The 22,056-nt window shown below is 37.7% G+C and overlaps 1 protein-coding gene across 2 annotated transcripts; it reads left to right on the forward strand.

Moving 5' to 3' along the window:
* The first annotated feature begins 3,670 nt into the window (after nucleotides 1-3,670).
* On the forward strand, nucleotides 3,671-21,850 carry LOC127623220 (centrosomal protein of 126 kDa-like). Of its 2 annotated transcripts, XM_052097554.1 has the most exons (12): nucleotides 3,671-3,772; nucleotides 4,152-4,262; nucleotides 8,484-8,629; nucleotides 8,783-8,894; nucleotides 10,133-10,271; nucleotides 12,505-14,605; nucleotides 16,360-16,488; nucleotides 19,300-19,421; nucleotides 19,700-19,757; nucleotides 20,800-20,961; nucleotides 21,248-21,312; nucleotides 21,420-21,850. In XM_052097554.1, exons 1-12 carry the CDS (start codon nucleotides 3,729-3,731, stop codon nucleotides 21,504-21,506), a joined length of 3,276 nt encoding a protein of 1,091 aa, XP_051953514.1. In that variant the 5' UTR covers nucleotides 3,671-3,728; the 3' UTR covers nucleotides 21,507-21,850. The 2 variants fall into 2 exon arrangements, with proteins under 2 accessions (XP_051953514.1, XP_051953516.1); XM_052097556.1 differs by lacking the exon at nucleotides 21,248-21,312 and having other exon boundaries at nucleotides 21,420-21,525.
* Nucleotides 21,851-22,056: the final 206 nt, after the last annotated feature.

Genomic DNA, 22,056 nt, shown 5'->3' on the forward strand with positions numbered 1-22,056 from the left:
CTCAAGGCCCTGATGTCTTACACAGTTTTTTTTATATGTTCTTAATATCAGGATTGTACAAGCAGCTTTTAAGCCCTATGTGGTGTGGAAGAGCACTTCTGTGGCAGCATAAATTTCACACCCTGTGAGTATAAATCCGGATCACAGAGGATGTCTCACAGTAACTGGATTACAGAGATCCAGATTACATTTGTCCTCCACATTCTTAGCCTGGGTTTATTATTTGGTTAGTACAAACACTGGTTCAACAGGGAAATAGAAGCCATAAGAACCTGGGAGCCAGTGTAAGTCATATTAAATCATTTAAGATCCCTTGTAAACAACAGATTAATTGTGGCTATAAACTCTATTGCATATAAAAGATGTCCTGTGTATGGTTAAATGTACCTAGCGAACTTTAATTTTACTCTTGCCAGCTGCCAGGTGAGTCAATTATCAACTAATCAACTAATCCAATTATTATTTAGATTGTATAGATTATGTTAATGTCATTATCTGATTATAAACACATAAAATATATAAAGCAGTGGCATACAGTATTATAGTTTAAGCACTTTTCAAACTTGAAATGTATGTAGGACCAATCCTGACTAACAAATAGATGAGCAATAAATTACATCAAAATGTTTTAATGTATTATATTGTAGAAACAAACAAATATACAGACAGAAGTAGACTTTGTTTAGTTTTCTATTTGTATTTCCACATAAGGTACTGTATACCTATTTATTATATTACTTTTGCATTTTACATTTTCACTAATTTATTTATTTATTTACTAACTAGAAAAGAGAGGGATATATATATATATATATATATATATATATATATATATATATATATATATATATATATATATATATACTGTGCAAAAGTCTTAGGCACATTGTATTTTCACAAAAATGTTTGTCTTGAAATGATTTGTCAATTATATTCACCCTTTGCTATATTGAAAGCACCACAACTACACATAATATGATGTTTTACTTTGTGCATTTTATTTTTTATTTTTTTATGTACAGTAATTTCAAATCAGATGATTGCAACATGCTCCAAAAAGGTTGAGACTTGGGCAATTTAAGGCAAATAACAATTTGACGAGATGAAATAACAAGGCGATATGAAACAAGAGATGTTAAACAGGTGAGGCAATTGTGTCATAAGCCTAGTCCTTCAAGAGCAAGGCTCTCAAGACTTGTCAATTTGCCAACAGATGCTACAAATAATCCAGCACTTTGAGAACAGTGTTTCCCAAAACAGATGGAAGGATTTTGGGCATTTTACCCTCTGCACAATATAGTTGAAAGATTCAATGAATGTGGTCAAATCTCGGTGCGAAAAGGGAAAGAAAAAAAACACTTCTGAATGCATATGATCTCTGATATCTTAAAAAACATAATTCATCTGTAATGAACAATATGAACATTGGCTTGGGATAACTTTAGTAAACCTTTGTTAGTCAAAATCTTAAAATGTCAACCTTGTTATCATTATTTTACAACAAAAAGACTTGAGCACACAGCTTGTGATAGAAAATGAAATGGTATGGTTCTCAAAACTGTTCCTGTCAACCCTGTTACCATGGCAATATATTACTCATTTTATTAATTTTATCTTGAGTTGGCACAATGCAATTTAGCACTTAAATCCATTATTTGCGTGGCAGAATGCTTTCAATTTTACAGAAATGTAAAAATAACAATCACCTGTTCAAATGGGAAAGATGACCCAGGAGTAGGATTCTTCTAAATACCTGCATCCTCTGGTAGGAGGACAGCCGTTTGCAGATCTTGGATAGGGAGTAGAGGTCTGCAACCCGACCCGGGCCTGCCGGGACCTGAGAACCCGACGGGTTTCGGGTAAGTGTTTCAAATAGGACTTCGTGTTCAGGTTTGCATAAATAAAAAAACAAAGAGGTTTACCGGACTTCTATCGCGCATTCACACTCGCTCTCGTTCAAAGACATGTACGAATGGATGATTTAGGGGCCGTTCACACCAAAGTGTTTTTGCACACGTTTGTTCTGTTTCCCCATTATTTAAAAATAAATATTTACACATAGTTATGTGAGTAAATAACATGGCATTTTAAGCATTGTTATCAGTGTCCTGCTGTGTGACACATACTTCATCTAACTAATTTAAACCACATTTTATTGTCTTGTATAAATAAATATATATAAAATATATTGTTATTATACTTGTTGTTTCCACATCCTCATATTAAGTAAGACAATAGTTTATTTGCACTTCTAGAAAAAAGTTGAAAGGTGATTAAGATCTTTAAAAACTTTGAAGAAATGCTGACTTGTCACAGCACATAAAATACACACTAACCTAACATCTGTACATTGGGAAAAAAAGTTTACGGACAAGTTATTTGTCTGATTAAGTACTTTTTTTTTTATCCACTCATCACATTTACAGTGATTGTATATGTTTAAAAAATAGATATGATTTGTAGCATGTTTTTAGCGAAGTTGTCACAAAGATTCAACAATTTAAACAAGTTCAGGCTGCATAGAGGGGACTGTTGCATTGTTTCATTTTATTCCACATTGTTCTGCACCAAGTGAAGTTTCAGCAAATAAACAGGAAGGCATTTATTTTTCCCTATTCTGCTCTAGTGTACTAAGGGCTGCTGTGCCTTGTTAAAATGTGTATGTTCACTGTTTCAGTACTGTTACGAATGTTGCTTATATGCTAACATAAATGACAGCCTATTGCAACAGAAGAAATAAGATTGTAAGCGGGGTCGGCATACAATCTGACGGTATCGTTCGGGCCGGGTATAGGGTCGGGCCACACGGTTTCGGGTTTCAGGCCTGTGCAGACCTCTAATACGGAGACAGGAAGACATGCAGTTCAAAAGAGGCTGTGTGATTCTGGAACAATCATACCTGAGCGAGGTTGACACAGCTCGTCTGCGACTCTCATTCCCCTCCTAACATTTCTACCCGGGAGATTCGCTCCAATTCACACTCTCATGTCAGCTGTGACAAGATCCATCCAGGGAGGACCCCCTGATTCACAACTTCAGTAAAGTGACATCTTCAAATACAGAGAAATGAGTTTGAACTCTGTCTGACACTCTAGTCTACAGGATGGATTAATTAAAATCTTTACAGACACATATAGGCTATATATTTAGGTTCAACATTGCTGAATTAGCAACGTCAATGAAGATCGTCACGTCCCTTCATGTATTCATTAAACGTAACAATGGTGCCACCTACTGGTAGAACCTACGACATAACATAAGCATTCCCATTGATATCCAGCAGAAGGCAGCAGTGTAAACAAACATTGAACGTCACTCGCTTCTGACAGGCATCGCCACGGCCCCACCGCGAGTTTGTGTCTGTTGCCAAGGAAGCGCGTCAGTTGTTACCAACATGGCGAAACTGTTTCAGATATAACGAATAATGTTACACATTTTAAACAGTGTTTTGATAGCATGGACGCGGTTTTTGATCAGATGGAAATAGCAGACTAAAGAAAGCAATGAAGTCATTGGTAGTAGCTGTGCATTCGTGTGTCGCACTGACTTGCCAGTCTTCATCTTATTTGTCCCTTCTTCGGTGCACCAACATTTTATTTTAGCATATAAAAAAATCTGATTTTTTCAGCTATGTTATTGTGCGGCTGTTCCAACAGCATTAGGATGGGACTTCTCATGTTTGGTTGAGAGCTCGACTAGGTACTGAGACCTGTCATCGGCTTGTTATCATGGTGTTCGGGATGCCAGCCCTGAAGGAGACACTTTACTACTCGTATCCTTTCTCTTGCATGAATTACGGTTAATGGTATAATTTTTTTTAGGTTGATGTCATTGTTTTACAAGTTGTACAAAAGCTATTCTGTACTTTTGATCACTAGAGCGGGACTTACGGTACTTCATGTTGTTGCATGAACAGGCGTGGCTGAACCAATTGCACGCCATGGAAGACCAAGTAATGGCAACGTGAGATCAGGATTTTAGACCATTTAAATTAAGTAATATCTACACGTACTCTCAAAAAACATTATATTCTGTTCTGTTCTGTTCTATTCATTTATATGTTCTGTACATATTTCTAGATATAAAATATTATGATAAGATTTTTAATAACAATAATAATAAATTATTTCCTTAACTTTGCATCACATTAGAAATATTACAGGTGGACAGACTGAAGATGAAAGGGATATTTTGGTACAAGAACAACGGTACTGTCGAGCTCGGGCTCGCAAACTTTCCCTGGAAACAAATCGCAGACGGATGTAAGTCAGATTTGAAATTGACCTAATTACCTTAATATTTATTTTCTAAAACTTGTTATTCATGCAACACAGTTTTTAACACTACACATCTGATAGAAGTCAAGCCTGCAAGACTCAAAACTCAAAACTCAAGTAAAGGCAACTATGCTGAAAGACTCCTGGTTGAGTGTGCCATAGATTTGATGAGAACCAGTGCACTGCACGGCTGCCGAATTTGGCAATAAGGATCCAATGAAACTGTATAGGCAGTCAGTTAGTGTCATATATTCTGTCTCTGCGCTCTTAGTGCCACAGTCTGGGTTTTTGACCCAGTCAGTCCCTGTGCACACTGAAGGTGAAGTTACTATGCAGGGCACAGATACAGTTATACAATCCTTTATTTGTCAGCCAGGATTTACAAGCTTGAAATAGAAGATCTAATCAGCAAGAGCAAAGGAATGTTACTTTACAGAGAGTAATGATGGTGATGAAGACAAGTGTGTCCCCGACTAAGTTCAGACAAGGTTGAGACAAAGATCCAGCTCTAGGACCGGCCCATGGGTTTGTGGGGCCCTAGGCAAAATTATGAAAATGGGTCCCCCCTTGTGAAAATTTTAATAACTTTAAAACATATAACCCCAGCAAATGTGATGAGCAGATTATAATTTTTTTATAGAAACCACTATAAAAGAAGCACTATTCTGTATATACCTCAATAGATGACAAATAATGTGTTCCAATAGCTTTTTTTCCCATGAAAATTTTAGATTAAAATGTACATACATGCATAAAGGAATATGTGTATTTTAGGTGATTTGACGTCACCATTTTATCATCTTATTTTGATCACCTTTCAACTTTTTTTCTAGAAGTAGCAATAAACTAGTGTCTCAGTTAAAATTAGTTCATGGAAACTGCAATTATGATAATTACAGGTTAACATTTTACAATAAGGTTTGCATTAGGTATCAATATCCATGTATAATACAAATTTCCAGCATTTATTAATCTTGGTTGATGTCCGTTTATACAAATAATATTGTTTATTTTTGGTTCATGTTAGTTCTTATTGTATTAACTAGTGTTAACAAATTGACTAGTGTATGTAGAAATTAACTTTTTAATTATTGTGCATTGTTAGTTCATGTTAACTAATGTAGTTAACAAACGTTAACAAATACAACCATAAGTGTTACCCTTAAAGTTACCTAAATAAGAAAATGTTGTTTAAAATAGATTTAGATAGTTTTAATTGTATAGGACACTGCTGACAATGCTTGAAATTCCATTTCAACTACCTACATATGTGTAAATGTTTATTTAGAGCAACAAAATCAATGAACACAAAACGTTTTCCAGAATGTGAGCAAAAGTGAATAAAAGTTAAAACATCAGGGAAAATAAGGTAACTACAGCAATATATAATGTATAATTATTTATAAATAGCTACATATTTTAAATAGGGCCTATTAACACCAAACCCTGAAATATATATTGGTAAACAAATGTAAATAAAAAGCACATGCCTCTTAGAGAGCTGACATCTTTGCAGATAGGATGGTTTGGTTATTTTCCCGATTAATTGCTAATATTTTCTCTCTATGTGAGTTTTTTTGCATCTTTATATCGGCACTGTCTGAATTCCTTCCAGTCTAATAATACTGTGAAAAGAAGCAATGCTCTAGTTCCCAGCAATGATTTGTGTTGTGAATAAATGCAGTGTGTAGTACTTAGATTTACTTTTTACCGATATCAGATAGGCCTACAATGCTGTTATTTTATTTGTTGTCACTCTCAGGTATTCTGTTGTGATTGAATCATTCCTGAAAGAGGAAGATAGCAAGTGTACAGATAATTCCTTGAGTGAGTGTGCATTTGTGTGCAGACCTATGTATGCATGATGTGATGTCTGGTTTTGTTACAAATGAACTGATACTTCTCGCTTCACAATCTTATACTAATCTGCATGATCTTAGTTGCATTTCTGTTTTACGGCTCAATGTCACTGTGTAGGAATGTGTTAATTGCTGTGCCATTAACAAATTAATATAGCTGAAATGCTATCTGTTAGAGAAGCCTGGTTTCTGTTGACCCTGGAAAGTAAAGTCAGAGATAACAAAAGCCTGTGCAAAGCTAATATTAGATTAAAGTCTCATTTCCATTCTAATTTAAGGGGTGCATTTGATATGTTGCATAGAGTTGCCAAATTTCTCATGATACCCCATTGTACAATGGTTAGTTGCTGTCCTCTAATGTGACTGGGTAAGCAGCATTTCATGAGTGCTGATATTTAGAATATTAACAGCACTGGGGAATCATTCTGCTTGTCTGTTTGGGGTGTTCAAGACAGGCTGTCAGTCTGTGCATTACTCAGCAAAATGCCACTGTTGATCCTGCTCTGTGTTCATTTGGAACTTTTTTAATTAGCAGAGCAAAAATTGACTAAATAACTGGTCATATTGTGTCAAGGATTAAAGTTACTCCATGCTGATATTCAGTACAGCAGCACTCTTGCTTGCGTGATATTGCTTAATTATACAGTAGCTAGTTTTGGTCCTTTAATCTGATTAAACAAGCGGCATTGCAAGAGTGCTGATATACACTCACCTAAAGGATTATTAGGAACACCATACTAATACTGTGTTTGACCCCCTTTCGCCTTCAGAACTGCCTTAATTCTACGTGGCATTGATTCAACAAGGTGCTGAAAGCATTCTTTAGAAATGTTGGCCCATATTGATAGGATAGCATCTTGCAGTTGATGGAGATTTGTGGGATGCACATCCAGGGCACGAAGCTCCCGTTCCACCACATCCCAAAGATGCTCTATTGGGTTGAGATCTGGTGACTGTGGGGGCCATTTTAGTACAGTGAACTCATTGTCATGTTCAAGAAACCAATTTGAAATGATTCGAGCTTTGTGACATGGTGCATTATCCTGCTGGAAGTAGCCATCAGAGGATGGGTACATGGTGGACATAAAGGGATGGACATGGTCAGAAACAATGCTCAGGTAGGCCGTGGCATTTAAACGATGCCCAATTGGCACTAAGGGGCCTAAAGTGTGCCAAGAAAACAGCCCCCACACCATTACACCACCACCACCAGCCTGCACAGTGGTAACAAGGCATGATGGATCCATGTTCTCATTCTGTTTACGCCAAATTCTGACTCTACCATCTGAATGTCTCAACAGAAATCGAGACTCATCAGACCAGGCAACATTTTTCCAGTATTCAACTGTCCAATTTTGGTGAGCTCTCAAATTGTAGCCTCTTTTTCCTATTTGTAGTGGAGATGAGTGGTACCCGGTGGGGTCTTCTGCTGTTGTAGCCCATCCGCCTCAAGGTTGTGCGTGTTGTGGCTTCACAAATGCTTTGCTGCATACCTCGGTTGTAACGAGTGGTTATTTCAGGCAAAGTTGCTCTTCTATCAGCTTGAATCAGTCGGCCCATTCTCCTCTGACCTCTAGCATCAACAAGGCATTTTCGCCCACAGGACTGCCACATACTGGATGTTTTTCCCTTTTCACACCATTCTTTGTAAACCCTAGAAATGGTTGTGTGTGAAAATCCCAGTAACTGAGCAGATTGTGAAATACTCATACCGGCCCGTCTGGCACCAACAACCATGCCACGCTCAAAATTGCTTAAATCACCTTTCTTTCCCATTCTGACATTCAGTTTGGAGTTCAGGAGATTGTCTTGACCAGGACCACACCCCTAAAAAGCAACTGCCATGTGATTGGTTGATTAGATAATTGCATTAATGAGAAATTGAACAGGTTTTCCTAATAATCCTTTAGGTGAGTGTATAGTCAAACAGCATTGGGATGCTTCACTGTTTGTTTCACTCTGCTTCTCCATGTTCATGGCTTTCCAAATAGTGGTTGTGATTTTGATAAATCATTCATTTTGATTTCATACGCTGATTCGTTCAGTAAAAAATTCTGGAGATTCCATATTTAAGCCAGTAGGTGGTGACAAACAAGCATCTTTTGACTGAATCACAGCTCTGCTGATATACAGAACAACTGCTTAATGACCGTTATGATTTCTGTATTTAACACTGCACTTTTTGTGCTGCATCAGTTGTGAATTTATTTTTTAACTTGTAAAGATAAAATGTAGAGAGAGAGAGAGAGAGAGAGAGAGAGAGAGAGAGAGAGAGAGAGAGAAACAGGTAGTCTCTCACCATCTCTCTATTTTTCTATGTCTTTTTGCTGTGTGGTCTGTCTCTCAGGGCTCTGGAGGAGCGAAGAAAACAGTGGGATGTTCAGGAGCAGAGATCGAGGGAGAATGTTCTACAACAGCGGAGACAGAGGGTCCAGGATGCCACAGAGAACTTCCAAAGAGCTCATCTCCCTCTTTCCCAGAGGAAGAGACCAGGCAAGGCAATGAACCAGTCTGGCCCACAAAAACACATGTGTCTATATGCATTCTTTATCTCTTGAACTGTCTGTTAGCAATTATGATTAGGTAATGTGCTGTGACCATAATTTTAAATTGATAGTGATAAAAGTAATTTGGGTTCTGCAACAGCTTTTAACAGAAGAACGCTCAACCTTGACGAAGCACTTCATCATATTCAAGGCACTTCACACTTGTATGCTCAGCAGTCTCCATTTTTGTTCAGTGCCCCCACCATAAACAGGTAGGATATTTTGCATGACAAAAGCATGGTAGTAATTCTTTCCTGGTTGAAGATACATAATTTAATAATTAGTAATGCAGCTTAATAGCTTTCATTAAGTCATTAACATGTTATTTCAGGCTAAATATAACTTAAGCTCTGTCCTCAGCGTCTGTGACGTTCTGTAGATTATGGTCGAAAATATATTCGATTCATCCCTCAGTTTAAAATAAAAGTACAGTAGTGCACTTAAAGTGATGCATAATTTCAGTATGATCTATTTCTGTAGTACAACATCGGAATTCACATATACAACAACATTAAATTCTATAAACATTTAAGAATATACAATTCATCACAGTTTTGAAATTCTACACATAATGGTGCTCTAAGTGATTTTTTTATGAAATGGCATGCAGAAAACAGCTATATTACCTGTAAGCTATCAAAAAATAGGTGCCATGATATATAACACCTTTCTCTGTAACAGCCCTTGGTGAGAGAGGGCGTGGCTAATTCAACAGTTTGCAACCCTATTACATGAGCAAACTCCACCCAAAGGATTTGCATTGGTATTACATAACTAGAAGTTCATCCACCAAGAAAAGTATTACATCTCAAAAGGATGATTTACAGATCAAGTAATAAACATTTTACTGAATAATTAATGTCAATGGTTTAACAAAAAAACTTCCATATAGGTGCATTAGTGTTATGCGTTTAGTTTTTCAATTTTTGCGGTAATCGGTATGCCTCGGATGATGTTAATAGAGTAAAGTCAAGTCAAGTGGTTTTTATTGTCGTTCAACCATATATAGTTAGTACAGTACACAGTAAAACGAGACAACGTTCCTCCAGGACCATGGTGCTACATAAAACAACATTGGGCAAACACAGAACAACATGACACTACACAGACTAAATAACATACCAATATAAAGTGCACGTAAAGAGGCATGTAAACTGGAATAAACATATCGATAGTTCATGTACTGTACATTCAGATATGAATATGTATAAACACATATTAGTGCAATTTTCATGACATTTCTAGCTGAATGATCTGCATTATTAATGATTGTTTTTAATTAGTGTCACCAAAATTTACTAGTGATTCCTTACTGATTTATTTATTTGTTAATTAAACTTATGTATTTTACTAAATTCAATATATTCTTTTGGTTGCACCAAAAACTTTATAAAATAAGGCTGCATGTAATGCCGATCAACAATGCCATCCATATACCTACTTGTTTCAGGAGCTGCAATCCCTCTCCAAATCCTCCAGGGGGCGCCCATCACCTGCGTGCCTTGTCTGCAGCTGAGGACTACGTCAATCTCATGCAGGAGAAGAGTAACTTCAAGAACCAGCTGCTCCTCCTCAATGAGCAGCAGGAGGTACAGACAGTTCTGATAGAAAAAGAGCAATTCAATTCACAGGTTAATCTAAATTAAATATATAAAGATATACTGAAAGCTACTTGTGGTAAAGCTTATATAAAGAATATTGGTAACAGTAACAGATAAATATAGTCTATGGTGTGTTCTGCAAGACTTTATATATGCTAGTATTATACTGGGTTGAGGTTATTTTTTGTGCAGTGTGGTAAAATAAAGTGATTATTTTGTTTTTGTGATTACCTTCCTTATGCAGGTGGCAGTTCACAGCGATTTAAAGGGCCTGTGATTGGTGTATGTTGAAAGAGGCCTGTTGGCAAATCTGTTTAAGTGTATGAGTGTGTTAAGAGAGTCCAACTGTTGAAAAAAAATGGACATTGTAATTTTAGCCCAGGGCTCCACCTGCCACAACATGCATTGTTTGAACTAACGGAGATCTTTTAAAGGGATGAGCTCATCCTGATCCTTTAATCTCGCAAACACAAATTAAAACCGCAGATACACAAGCACACATTTAATCCTCTTATGTATATCTTTATTTAGGGTGACCATATTCTGGTTTTCCATGGGGGTACTTTGATAAAAGTATATGTGTTTGCTTTAATAGAGTGAAAAACACTCTATTAGCATAACATAAATATACTGTATACAGTATAAATAATAAACATTTCCAACATTCTTGTACTAAATTACAATATTTGATGCCATGTGTATACCTTCATTTACTATTACTATTATTTTGAATGGCTTTGGAAAATGAAGCAATGTGATAACAATTTTACCTGGTTGCAAAATGTAGTCTGTTAATTTACCTGATGATCTTTCACCTTTTGCTCACCCTTTATGCATCGCAGAGCGAATGTGTGCTTCAAAATCACTTGCACCTTTATTAGCAACTGAGCACATAAGTGCCAGCTTTACATGTCATTCATTCTGCTTCCACGGATCTCGACCTGGACGAAAGCATGGGAATTTTTTGTGCAAATCTTCTGTAAATGTGCACTTTCATTTGGGCATTGTTTACACTCAGCTGTCATTTGTTTCTACTGTCAGTGTCAAGCAACTGTTCGCGGAGAGATTGACAGGCAGGAATTTGTCCAATAGTTGCTGCAAGCCTCTTATAATTGACCAATTTGTGTGAGAGAAGGCAGGACTTACAAAGAGGGGTTACAGCAATGCAAATATGTGCGCACACGCAATTAAGTATTAGACCAGATGCACATTATAATATAACTAAAGCTGAATCCCGGACATTTTCGCAAATTTAGAAATCTCAGGACATGTCCAGAAAAAAGAGGACGTATGGTCACCCTACTTTATTTCACTAGCACAGTATGTCCTCTTCTTTACACATGTAACTGGTATGTTACCTACATACACGGGATTGGAGCTAACACATAATTTCATATGTTGAACTCTGAACACTCTGAACTGAACAGGACACAGAAGGTTATAATCCAATTTATAGGAGAGGTTTTAGGCTTAAGTATTCTTGGAAAAGTGCATTCTATGCACAAATGTAATCAGACTTTTGAAATGTAATTCCTTACATTGGAATGTATGTGACAATCAAGCTTTACCTGCATGTAATTTTCCTCTTGGAAGTTCAGCATGCTATCATAATGATTGATTTTATTTGTGATTTTTCTTGGTAATGCAGATTAAAGATTCCTAATCCTAATGCTTTTTGATTCAAGGCAGAGCCTTAAAGGGTTTACCCAGAAGTACAAATTCTGTTATCGTTTACTCACCCTTATGTTGGACCAAACCCACTTGACTTCCTTTGTCCTGTGGAACACAAGAGGAGATATTTTGAGGAATGTCTGCACATCTCTTTTTTCAATACAGTTAAAGTGAACTGGGACTGAAGCTGTCAGTTCATAATATTCAGCCTAACATCTTCTTTTCTATTCCTTTAAAGAAAGTCATAAGGGTTGTGATCAACACAAGGGTTAGTTCATGATAGCAGAATTTTTATGTTGGGGTGTACTATCCCTTTAAGGATAAACTATTTACATTTTGCAAAAATGTATTTGAATGTTTCCTATTAATTATAATTTTGTTGAAGAAACTAACAAATCCGCTATTTCCTTCAACAGTTTAGAGTAACTTATTATGATTTATTTTCTATCCCTCAGCAACAAAGTACGAGATCTTCAAAAAGCACTTAGTCAACCAGTATTACAGCATAAGTGGTCTAATGTTTTTTTTATATATATATATTGATTTTTAGGAGTATCTTGATACCCAACATAGTGAGACAGAGAGCTTGTCAAGTCTGGACAGCTTAGAGAATGGAGACCCGCAGCAAAGCCATGGCACTAAATCAGTCAGCTGCTCTAACCTGGTTTGTTGTTCCCACCAAAGCACCAACTGTGCCCAGTCCTCCTACTCCCTTATGGATCCCCCTAAGTTCAAAGACCCCAAAACACCTCCATTACCACTAAGACAGTCCAAAAACCTGTGTTCATTGCCTAACCCCTCCTATTCTGCAGCAAAGAGTTTCCAGGAGGAGGTCTTAAGCCATGAAGCCAAACCCAGGGATCATGAGTCAGCAGAGGAAAGTGGGAGTCTCGAGAATCTCACGCAAGCAACAGAGCAATGTAACCTAAAGGACCAAACACAGAACTTTAACACCCACTGTACTCTTTCTTGCAAAAAAGAGTTGACTCAGCAGGACTTATTAGCCAATTCAAAACATATTACTCATCATAATGACAGGAATGCTGAAGGGATAATTTTGAAAGACAAAGCATCTGTGGTTGCCCACTTCAAAACACAGACCATGCCAGATACCACACCCCTGGAATCCTCAAGTCTGACTAAAGAGTTCAAGTCAGAATCCAATCAGCAGACAAGAATCCTGGAAGAGAAACATGCTAGACATTCATCAGAAAGGCAGACAGCTCTTCCAGCCAGCAGATGCAAAAAAAGCGACAGTGTGTTCGAAGTCTTCTCAAGTGCTGCTGCTGGTGTGAGCATAATCTCTCAAACTGATCCAAGTTCCCGTAATTCAGACATACAACCGATAGAAACGCTGAGTTCTTCAAAGTCACACGAACACAAACCAGATGTAGACATTGCTACAGGGCCCGAGAGAGAATCCAAACCTCTGAGTACGGAGAAGAGTATAAGAAAAGATCTTTTAGATCCTAAAAATGAAACAGATATCACCAAATTGGCAAGGGCCAGAATGTCCATGTCTTCCAAAAACACAGAGGAACCAGACAGAACATCAGCAGAGCCTGTGACCCATCATGTTCCTAATATCAGCAATGTCAGATTCCTGAAAGGAATTCTTAAAAATCATTTAAAATCAGGAAATCTCAAATTCACATATACTCCTGGACATGTACTTTTCACCAAAGAAGTGGCCATATTAATTAGGGACAGTGTGGAACTGGCCAGGGCAAAACTCAAAGAGCCAGAGCAAAACAGGACCATAAAGAAGAAACTGCGATGGTTTGATGAGGTTAATGGAATTGAGGGGGTGGATGTGGACAGAGTGTGTAAAGACCCTAGCAAACATGCAGTGACGAAAAGTATGCATGCTAACCTGCCTCAACAAACACATAAACACCCTTCAGCAGATCTACAGCAGGATTTTCACAACTCAAATTATGTGAATTTACTCACAGGGGTATCAAAAAACATTTCCAATAAAACCTTCTATGCCCCTGCTGATCCCCAGTCCTCTAGACAGGCCTGGGCAGATGTAGGGCCCCAAAAAAACAGTATACAAGAACATATCAGGGAGCCCACATCCCAAAGAGGAGGCCTTTACGTTGGGGGCCCTCGGACTCCCAGGAGAGTGCGCTCAGCCAGAGTCGGCTCAGTTCCTATTACTTCCCGGGCCAGGAAGGGCACTATCATCAGACCACAATCTGCCAGGGAAGCACAACATGTGGCCAAGACTCAGGGGAATATCTTGGTGCCTCGGCCCCCTCCAAAACCAGAAGTTATGGAGTGTGACTTAGCGGAGTACCCCAAGTACAACCCCAAGACAGCCTACTGTGATGATGGTGTACAAAGCAAACCAGATCAGGCAGTTGAGCTGTCCCTGTACAAAGACAATCCAGATAGCCAGAAAATGGCTCATCGGCCTATCCTTAAAACAGAAAAAGATGCTCTCTCTGCTCCAGCAGCACCTCATTATACCTACACATATCAGACTGGGTCCAAGGGCATCTATTACCTCTCTTCTGCAGATGCTCTTGCAGACAATTGGAGGCGTAGCTGTGGAGAGAACAGAATCTGTTTGGACCGCACTCCAACAGATGAGGAGATTACACTTCTGTGGCATGGAGTCCGAAGTGCTTTAGCCAGCAAAGATGGTAAAGCAAACCCCAAGCTCAGTATTTCTCACCTAACACATTTTTATTTCACTTACATTAATTATCAGAATTTTGAATGGACACGTCCACATTTACATTTTCATTTAAAAAAGCATAGTTTATGCCTCTTATCAACACTAGAACAGTACCAAAAATTGAGCATTTAAAAAAGTATTGCATACTTTAGAAAACATTGGCATTAGGAGAGTGAAAAATCAGTTTTCAAACAAAAACGGATTAGCGTGGATGTGGCTTTACAATTGTTTTGTCCTAACCTGACAAGTGATGAGTGATTGGACATTTTGTTTGCTTGGTTTTGTAAGATAAACTTAAAAAGTGTGCATCATGTGATAAATATCATTAAATATCATTAAATATGACTGAATCTTGAAAACAACTTGAATACATTAGGTTACACCAACAAATGTAATTTGTAAGAGTTAGAAATAGAGCCTTAAAGGAATTTTCTGGGTTTAATACAAGTTAAGTTCAATTGACAGCATTTGTATCATAATATTGATTACCAAATTATTTATTGAAACTTGTCCCTCCTTTTTTTAATAAAAAAATGCAAAATTCTGGGTTACAGTGAGGCACTTACAATGGAAGTGAATGGTGGCCAATCTTTTATGTTAAAATACTGAACTGTTTCAAAAGTTTAGCCACAAGACATAAACAATATGTGTGTTAACATGATTTTAGAGTGATAAAAGTTATAGCCAATTTTACATCTTAGTTTCCATGATGATGTAATGTCAACAAAACCTAAAATCGACTGTAAAAATGATGATTTAAATGACTTAGCTCAAATACTACATGAGTTTTAACAGAAACATTAATGTAAGTGCTTTTGTAAAATTATAAGCTTCACATTTTTGCTTTCAAACCCTCAAAGAACCCCCATTCACTTCCATTGTAAGTGCCTCACAGTAACCTCCATTTTTGTTTTTTATAAACAAAGCGAAAATCATTTTTGCGGTAAACAACATTATGCCACAAATGCTATCAATTGAGCTTAACTTGCATTTAACCCAGACCATTCCTTTAAAGGAATAGTTCACCCAAAACCCTGGTGGCCCCACCTACAGTGTAATCTTATTGATCCAAAATCCTGCTTAAATTAGCTGTATATTAAAAATAAAATATGTTTAAATTAGTTGACGGTTGTGAGTGTGCTGCATTATTTTCCCCTTCTGTTTTTAATCTTTTCTTTAAAACAATTTGAAGATTGAAGAATGATTGTTTACCTGATTTGGGGGGGAAAATATTTCAGTATAGGTGTCTTTCAACTGATATGGAACATTCCAGCCATCTATTACAAATCCAACAGTCATGGAATCAGCTGGCTTCCCATTAACTTTCACTGCACCTTGTCATACGGTCAAACGTGAGTCTATTGAAGAAACTGAGTTCTCTTTGTGTGTCGGCATGTTCAGCAGCTTTGTTTGAGATTCTTGGAGGATATTTGGAAAAGGCTCTTTTTTTTTTTTAGATCAATAGAGTCTGTTTTCTCTGGCCCTTTGCACAGCACTGCACCAATTGGGATTACTACTTTGTAGAAATGGATCCATTTAATAATGGAGTGTTCTTCCTCAAGGGTCAATTATTATTATTTTTAACATAAGAAAACCTCTGAATATCCTGAAATTTGAGGAAGAGACCTTAAGAACTGGTGAAGAGAGTTGGGACCTTTCTATTATACAATCTTACTCTCCTTTTTTTATGTGTGTCTTTCTCACTCTGAATTGACTTAGGTGAACCTCAAAGTTTCCTGACTAACAATGGTCCGTTGTCTGCTTCGCCTCAAACCTGTGCCGGTCTGTCCCATGTTACCATCAATGGTGATAGTCTGATCAGTGGTGTCAATGGAGTCTCAAGAATGGGTGACTTTCTCTTGTCCTCCTCTAACATTAATTAATAATTAATCATTAATAGGACCTTTCCCATCTACAGTCCTGGTACTTTTCCCTTAGTTACTTTCTAGATGAGAACTATTATGAGGAACGGAGGTATTCCGAGAGAATTTGCACTGTTGTGAGAAGGAGAATTTTGCACTGTTGCTTTCTCATTCACAAAAGGAACCACCGTAGTGATGCCATTTTTTTTTACGTAATTTGAATGCATGTTTTAATGGCAACAACAAAATCAACAACACCAACAGAGGACGCCGGGATCGGAGCTACACTTTCGTTTGTTTAAGGCTATTTTATATTAACTTTGGCTGCATCTGAAAACGTAGGCAGCTGCTTTATCAGTCAATGGTTTAAACAAAAGTGTTTTTGGATGAATGGATCTCTCTGAACAGTTTAACATTTACATTTACAATTACATTTATTAATTTGGCAGGTGCGTTTATCCAAAGTGACTTACAAAAGAGTAATACATTATAAGCAGTCATCTTAAGGAGACATTGGTATAGTAGTATTCAAGACAGATTAGTGCAACAAGAATTATTTTATTTTGTGGAGTGGCTGGTTATGGAAATTTTTGTAGTGGCTGGTTATGTGTTTTTAACCGTTTTTTGTAGAAAGAAAGTGGGTCAGCTTCACGGATAGAGTTGGGAAGGTCATTCAACCAATGCTGTATGATGAAACTGAAACTCCGGGAAAGTGTTTTGGGGCCTCTTTGTGTTGATACAACAAGACGTCATTCCTTAGACGACCGCAGGCTTCTGGTGGGACAAGGTTCTAGAGAAATTATTTTAGGTATGCTGGAGCAGACCAAGTGACTGTTCTGTATGCCAGCATCAGAGCCTTGAATTTGATACGTGCATCAACCGGCAGCCAGTGAAGAGAGACAAGGAGTGGTGGAACATGTGCTCTCTTTGGTTCATTAAAGACCAGACATGCTGCTGCATTCTGGATCATTTGTAGGGGTCTAATTGCACATGCGGGGAAGCCTGCAATGAGAGCATTACAGTAGTCCAGTCTAGTTATGGCAAGTGACTGAACAAGAAGTTGTGTGGCATGTTCAGAGGGAAAGGGTCTTATCTTCCTGATATTTTAGGGTGTAAATCTATATGATCATGCTGTTTTTGAGATGTGGTCTGTGAAATATAGTTGGTTCTCGATGGTTACCCATAGATTTCTGACCATTTTGGAAGGCGTTAATGTAGTTGAACCCAGCTTCACGGTGATGTTGTGTTCAACAGCAGGGTTGGCTGGAAAGACAAGGAGCTCAGTCTTGGCTGGGTTACGTTGCAGGTGGTGTTCCTTCATCCAGGCTGACATGTCTGCCAAGCAGGCTGAGATTCGAGCAGTCACCCTGTTGTTGTTGGTTTGGAAAGACATGTAGAGCTGTGTGTCATCGGCATAACAGAGGAACCATGTGCCTAAATGATGGGTCCCAGCTGCGTACACACTGCCAGCGACATTGCGCGAGACAGCGACACCATCCCATTCATTTTCAATGAGAGCACAACGACTTTCGGGGACACGAGCTGTTGCGACCGTTGGCGACTAGATGTGGGCGTGTCCAGCGACGCGACAAAGTTGAGACAAGTTCAACTTTATTCAAATGAAGAGCGACTTACGGAAGCGACAGCCAATAGGAGAGAAGATGGGAGAGCTCACGTGATCCTTCTCGCTCTCAGCTCCTGCAGTAACGGAAAGATGGATGAAAGGCTAATTCTTGCTGTTAGCAATTTTCAAGTGCTCTATGATATGGATATGGTATATCCAGCCGCAGCTCTTGCACCAGCCGGTGGTACTCGCCGTGCTGACTCCGAGATTGAATGGTTTTGTGGACCCAGACAGACCGGCGTTTGCGTTTTCGCCGCAGATAAACAGCCGCTATGGCAAAGAGCACGCCTTGTTTCTCATTCATCTTTTATAAAAAGAATTTTATGTACTGATTCCATTTATATTTTGTCTTTTCCCTCCAAAATGTTTGTTTTTAGCGGCAAGAAAAGTGATTCGCTGTCAACAGCAATGGAATGACATCCGTGAATGTCATTTATAAACGTTACTAGGCAACCAGTAGTGGGAACACCCACTAGCGACTTCACCGCCAGCCACTGGCTGACAAAGTCGCTGGCAGTGTGTACGCAGCTTAATTGTGGGTTGAAGGATAAATTAGGTGTATGCCTGGCTAAATAGATGAGTCTTTAGTCTAGATTTAAACTGAGGGAGTGTGTCTGCATCTCAAACAGTGTTAGGGAGACTATTCCATAATTTAGGAGCCAAATATGAAAAGGATCTACCTCCTTTTGTGGATTTTGATATTCTAGGAAATATTAACAGGCCAGACTTTTGCGATCATAATGAACGTGATGGAATATAGCGTGGTAGAATGTCACTTAAGTACTGCGGAGCTAGACCATTCAAAGCTTTGTATGTAGTTAACAGAATTTTAAAATTAATCAGAAATTTAGCAGGTTACCAATGTAATAATGATCAAATGGGGCTAATATGATCATATTTCTTGGTTCTTGTTAGCACTCTGGCTGCTGTATTTTGAACCAATTGAAGTTTATTTATTGATCTTGCGAGACATCCTCCCAGTAATCCATAACAATAATCTAGTCTTGAGGTCATGAGAATTTGCCTTTTTTGCTCTGAGCCCCATGAATGAAGCACACTATTTTGCAGAACATTGCTTTCTTTCAATGGTAATTGTTGACCCAGACTCTGAGGTAAAGTGATCAGCTAATCAATTAAATGTGCTTGTTAAACTGAGTTTCCTCTTTAAATCAGTGAGGAATCCACTAAGGAGACAGATTATGGAGGGTGACATGGTAAAGAACAGAGTTTCAGTGGAAAGCAGCAGAAATCAAACTGCAGGAACAGTGCAGAAAAAGCCCTCTTTTCCTTATCAGGTAAACACACACATACACGTTCATGCTTTTGTCCTAGGAAGCAAAAAAAATAAAACACTTCTACTGCTTTGTGAAATGTGACTTACCACTAGTTAATTTTCCATTGTTTTATTTACAGTGTTGAGTTTATTGTTTAAAGGATAAATACAACATTGACAACATACTAATGTATCTTTTATTTATTCATATTAATTGGGTTGTCGTTGACAATTTTACATTATGGGATTAGTTGTATTTAATCATTGAGAATTCTTGATTGGTTGCTTTTGGTTGAACAGGTAAATGTGCCAAACAATTCACACCCAAACAGAAATGGTCATGCAGCAGACAGTGAAGGTAATGTATATTATTATTTGAGTATATGGGCTTGCTAGTTTTTCAATGTATCAAGATTTTCTTAATGGGCTAGCTCTCACAAAATGTTAATTCTGTCATCATTTACTAAACCTCATGTTGTTCCAAACCCATATGACTTTCTTTTGTGGAACACAAAATAAGAATGATACCTCAGTCAACATTCACTTTCACTGTATCTAGAAAAGATGCAGTGAAAGTAAATGGTGACTTAGCCATTAGTCATTCTGCCTTACATCTTTTGTGTTTCATGGAAGAAAGAAAGTCTTATTGGAAGATTTTGAGGGTTGGTAACTGATGACAGAATCTTTATTTTGAGTAAACTATCCCTTTAAATCTCGTGTGTAAAACAATAAATCAAATATAATTTTTACAATATTCACATGGGACAGTATGTTTGAAGCTTGTACGTATAGACCGGGTCCAAGATAAACACACATAAAGCACTAAATGTGCATAAAAATGGACATTAGATGGTAAATAAAATACAGTTACAAGCCAGTTGGCCCATCAAAGCAACATACTAAGTGGCATGATGATTCCAATCAAAGACATCTGACATGACTATTTTGTTTAATCAGAACTGCATGGGACAATGCATATGTGGAATATTTCTTGCATTATGTCACCACAATGAAAATATGAGGAACAAAATCACAATGTTTACTCACGCTTTTGTGACAGGTGCCATTTCGCTGACTGACCGAATATAGTTCATCTCATATATGATGCTGCAGAATAGCAAAATAGCTTGTGTTGTTTGTCACAAATATGCAAGGGAAAAAAACAGCTATAATTCAATTTTAGGGACAAATTTGCTAGATAATATTTGCCAGATAATTTTTTCAAATCAAGTGTGGCAAAAGTTTCTTTTGGACCCTAATTACAGAAAAATATTCTTGACATTCAAACAGCTCTAATGAGCATGATTGTTTACAACACTTTAGTGTTTAAGTTGTGACTGGCAGCAATTTAAGTATTAACATTCTTCTTTGCTTGCCCTCATGCTGTGTTCTGGGCCCAGATGTGACAGATGGTGGTCATGACACATTGGACTTGTCTCAGTCCCACCAGAACAGCACTGTCCCACAGAGCCAGGGAACAAAGTCTCTCAGTGTCAGTGCTCTCTCACTGGAGGAGCAGAAGGTCCTGCAGTCACTGGACAGACTTAATCAACGCCTGCAATGTCAGTTTAATCTTACTTTTTAATTTTTTATTTAATCAACACAATCAAAGCTAATATGTTTACCACAATTGTTGTCTTATATTTTTATCCATGTACTTTGTAATCATACTAATTAATCACCACTATTATATACACAATAATTATATAACATGATCAGAGTAGCTCTTAATTTGTCTTTGTTTAAGTGAATGTTTCTTGTTTTTAATATTTTAAAATTAGCAACCACTGTGTTTGTTGGCATGTGCAATAGCTTCATCTCTCCTGATCACTCACATTAATTTAATAGTTGTGCAAGATACAGTTGGTGGCAACACAACAGTAAAGGGAACGTTTGCTTTGGCTCCTGCATATGTGAGTATTGCCCATGTGTTGAGAGGAATCAATCTGTTCCCCTGACCTAATGTGACCTGCTCACAGATCTGTCCCCTCTCTCTCTCTCTCTCTTCTCCTCCTTGCAGAACCAGACAGGTGATACTGTGGGAGTCACCATGCGTAGGCGAGGCTTCTCTGCAGATAGTCACACCCGAACTCAACACCGTTACTGACTAAACCTCCCATGATCCACCACTTCCTCAACAATTCTCTAAACACTTTTTGAACCTTCAAACTTTACAGTTGCGCACTTTATAATCCTGAGACAAACTAAAATACATCTTTGTCTAAGTGGCACAGAGGCTAATGCAAAAATGTATGCCTTTTTGTGTTTTCTTGTAAAATAACTAAACATCCTTAAAACAATATATAAAAAATTTTAACAAAAATCCTCACATCATTTAGTCACCCTCATGCCATCCCAGATGTCTATGACTTTCTTCTCCAAAACACAAAGATTTTAGTAGAATATCTTAGTTCTTTAGGTCCACGCAATACAAGTGAATAGTGACCAAAACTTTGAAGCACAAAAAAGCACATAAAGGCATCATAAAAGTGATCTATAAAACTCCAATGTTTTAATCCATGTGCAAAAATCAATCCTATTGATTTAGAGTGAAAACAGACCAAAATATAACTCCCTTTTTTACTATAAATCTTGACTTCAGCAGTGTCCTTGGTGATCATGATTTCAAGCTTCATTACACTAACTAGCATCATCTA

This window comes from Xyrauchen texanus, chromosome 29 (assembly GCF_025860055.1).
Source record: "Xyrauchen texanus isolate HMW12.3.18 chromosome 29, RBS_HiC_50CHRs, whole genome shotgun sequence".
Lineage (NCBI taxonomy): Eukaryota > Metazoa > Chordata > Actinopteri > Cypriniformes > Catostomidae > Xyrauchen > Xyrauchen texanus.

What these genes read in the sequence shown, in the direction of transcription:
- LOC127623220 (XM_052097554.1), top strand. Translation starts at nt 3,729, where the DNA reads ATGGTGTTCGGGATGCCAGCCCTGAAGGAGACACTTTACTACTC. An exon ending in GAAACAAATCGCAGACGGAT is followed by an intron (nt 4,263 to 8,483) that starts GTAAGTCAGATT and finishes TCTGTCTCTCAG; the next exon opens with GGCTCTGGAGGAGCGAAGAA. An exon ending in TCATGCAGCAGACAGTGAAG is followed by an intron (nt 19,758 to 20,799) that starts GTAATGTATATT and finishes TTCTGGGCCCAG; the next exon opens with ATGTGACAGATGGTGGTCAT.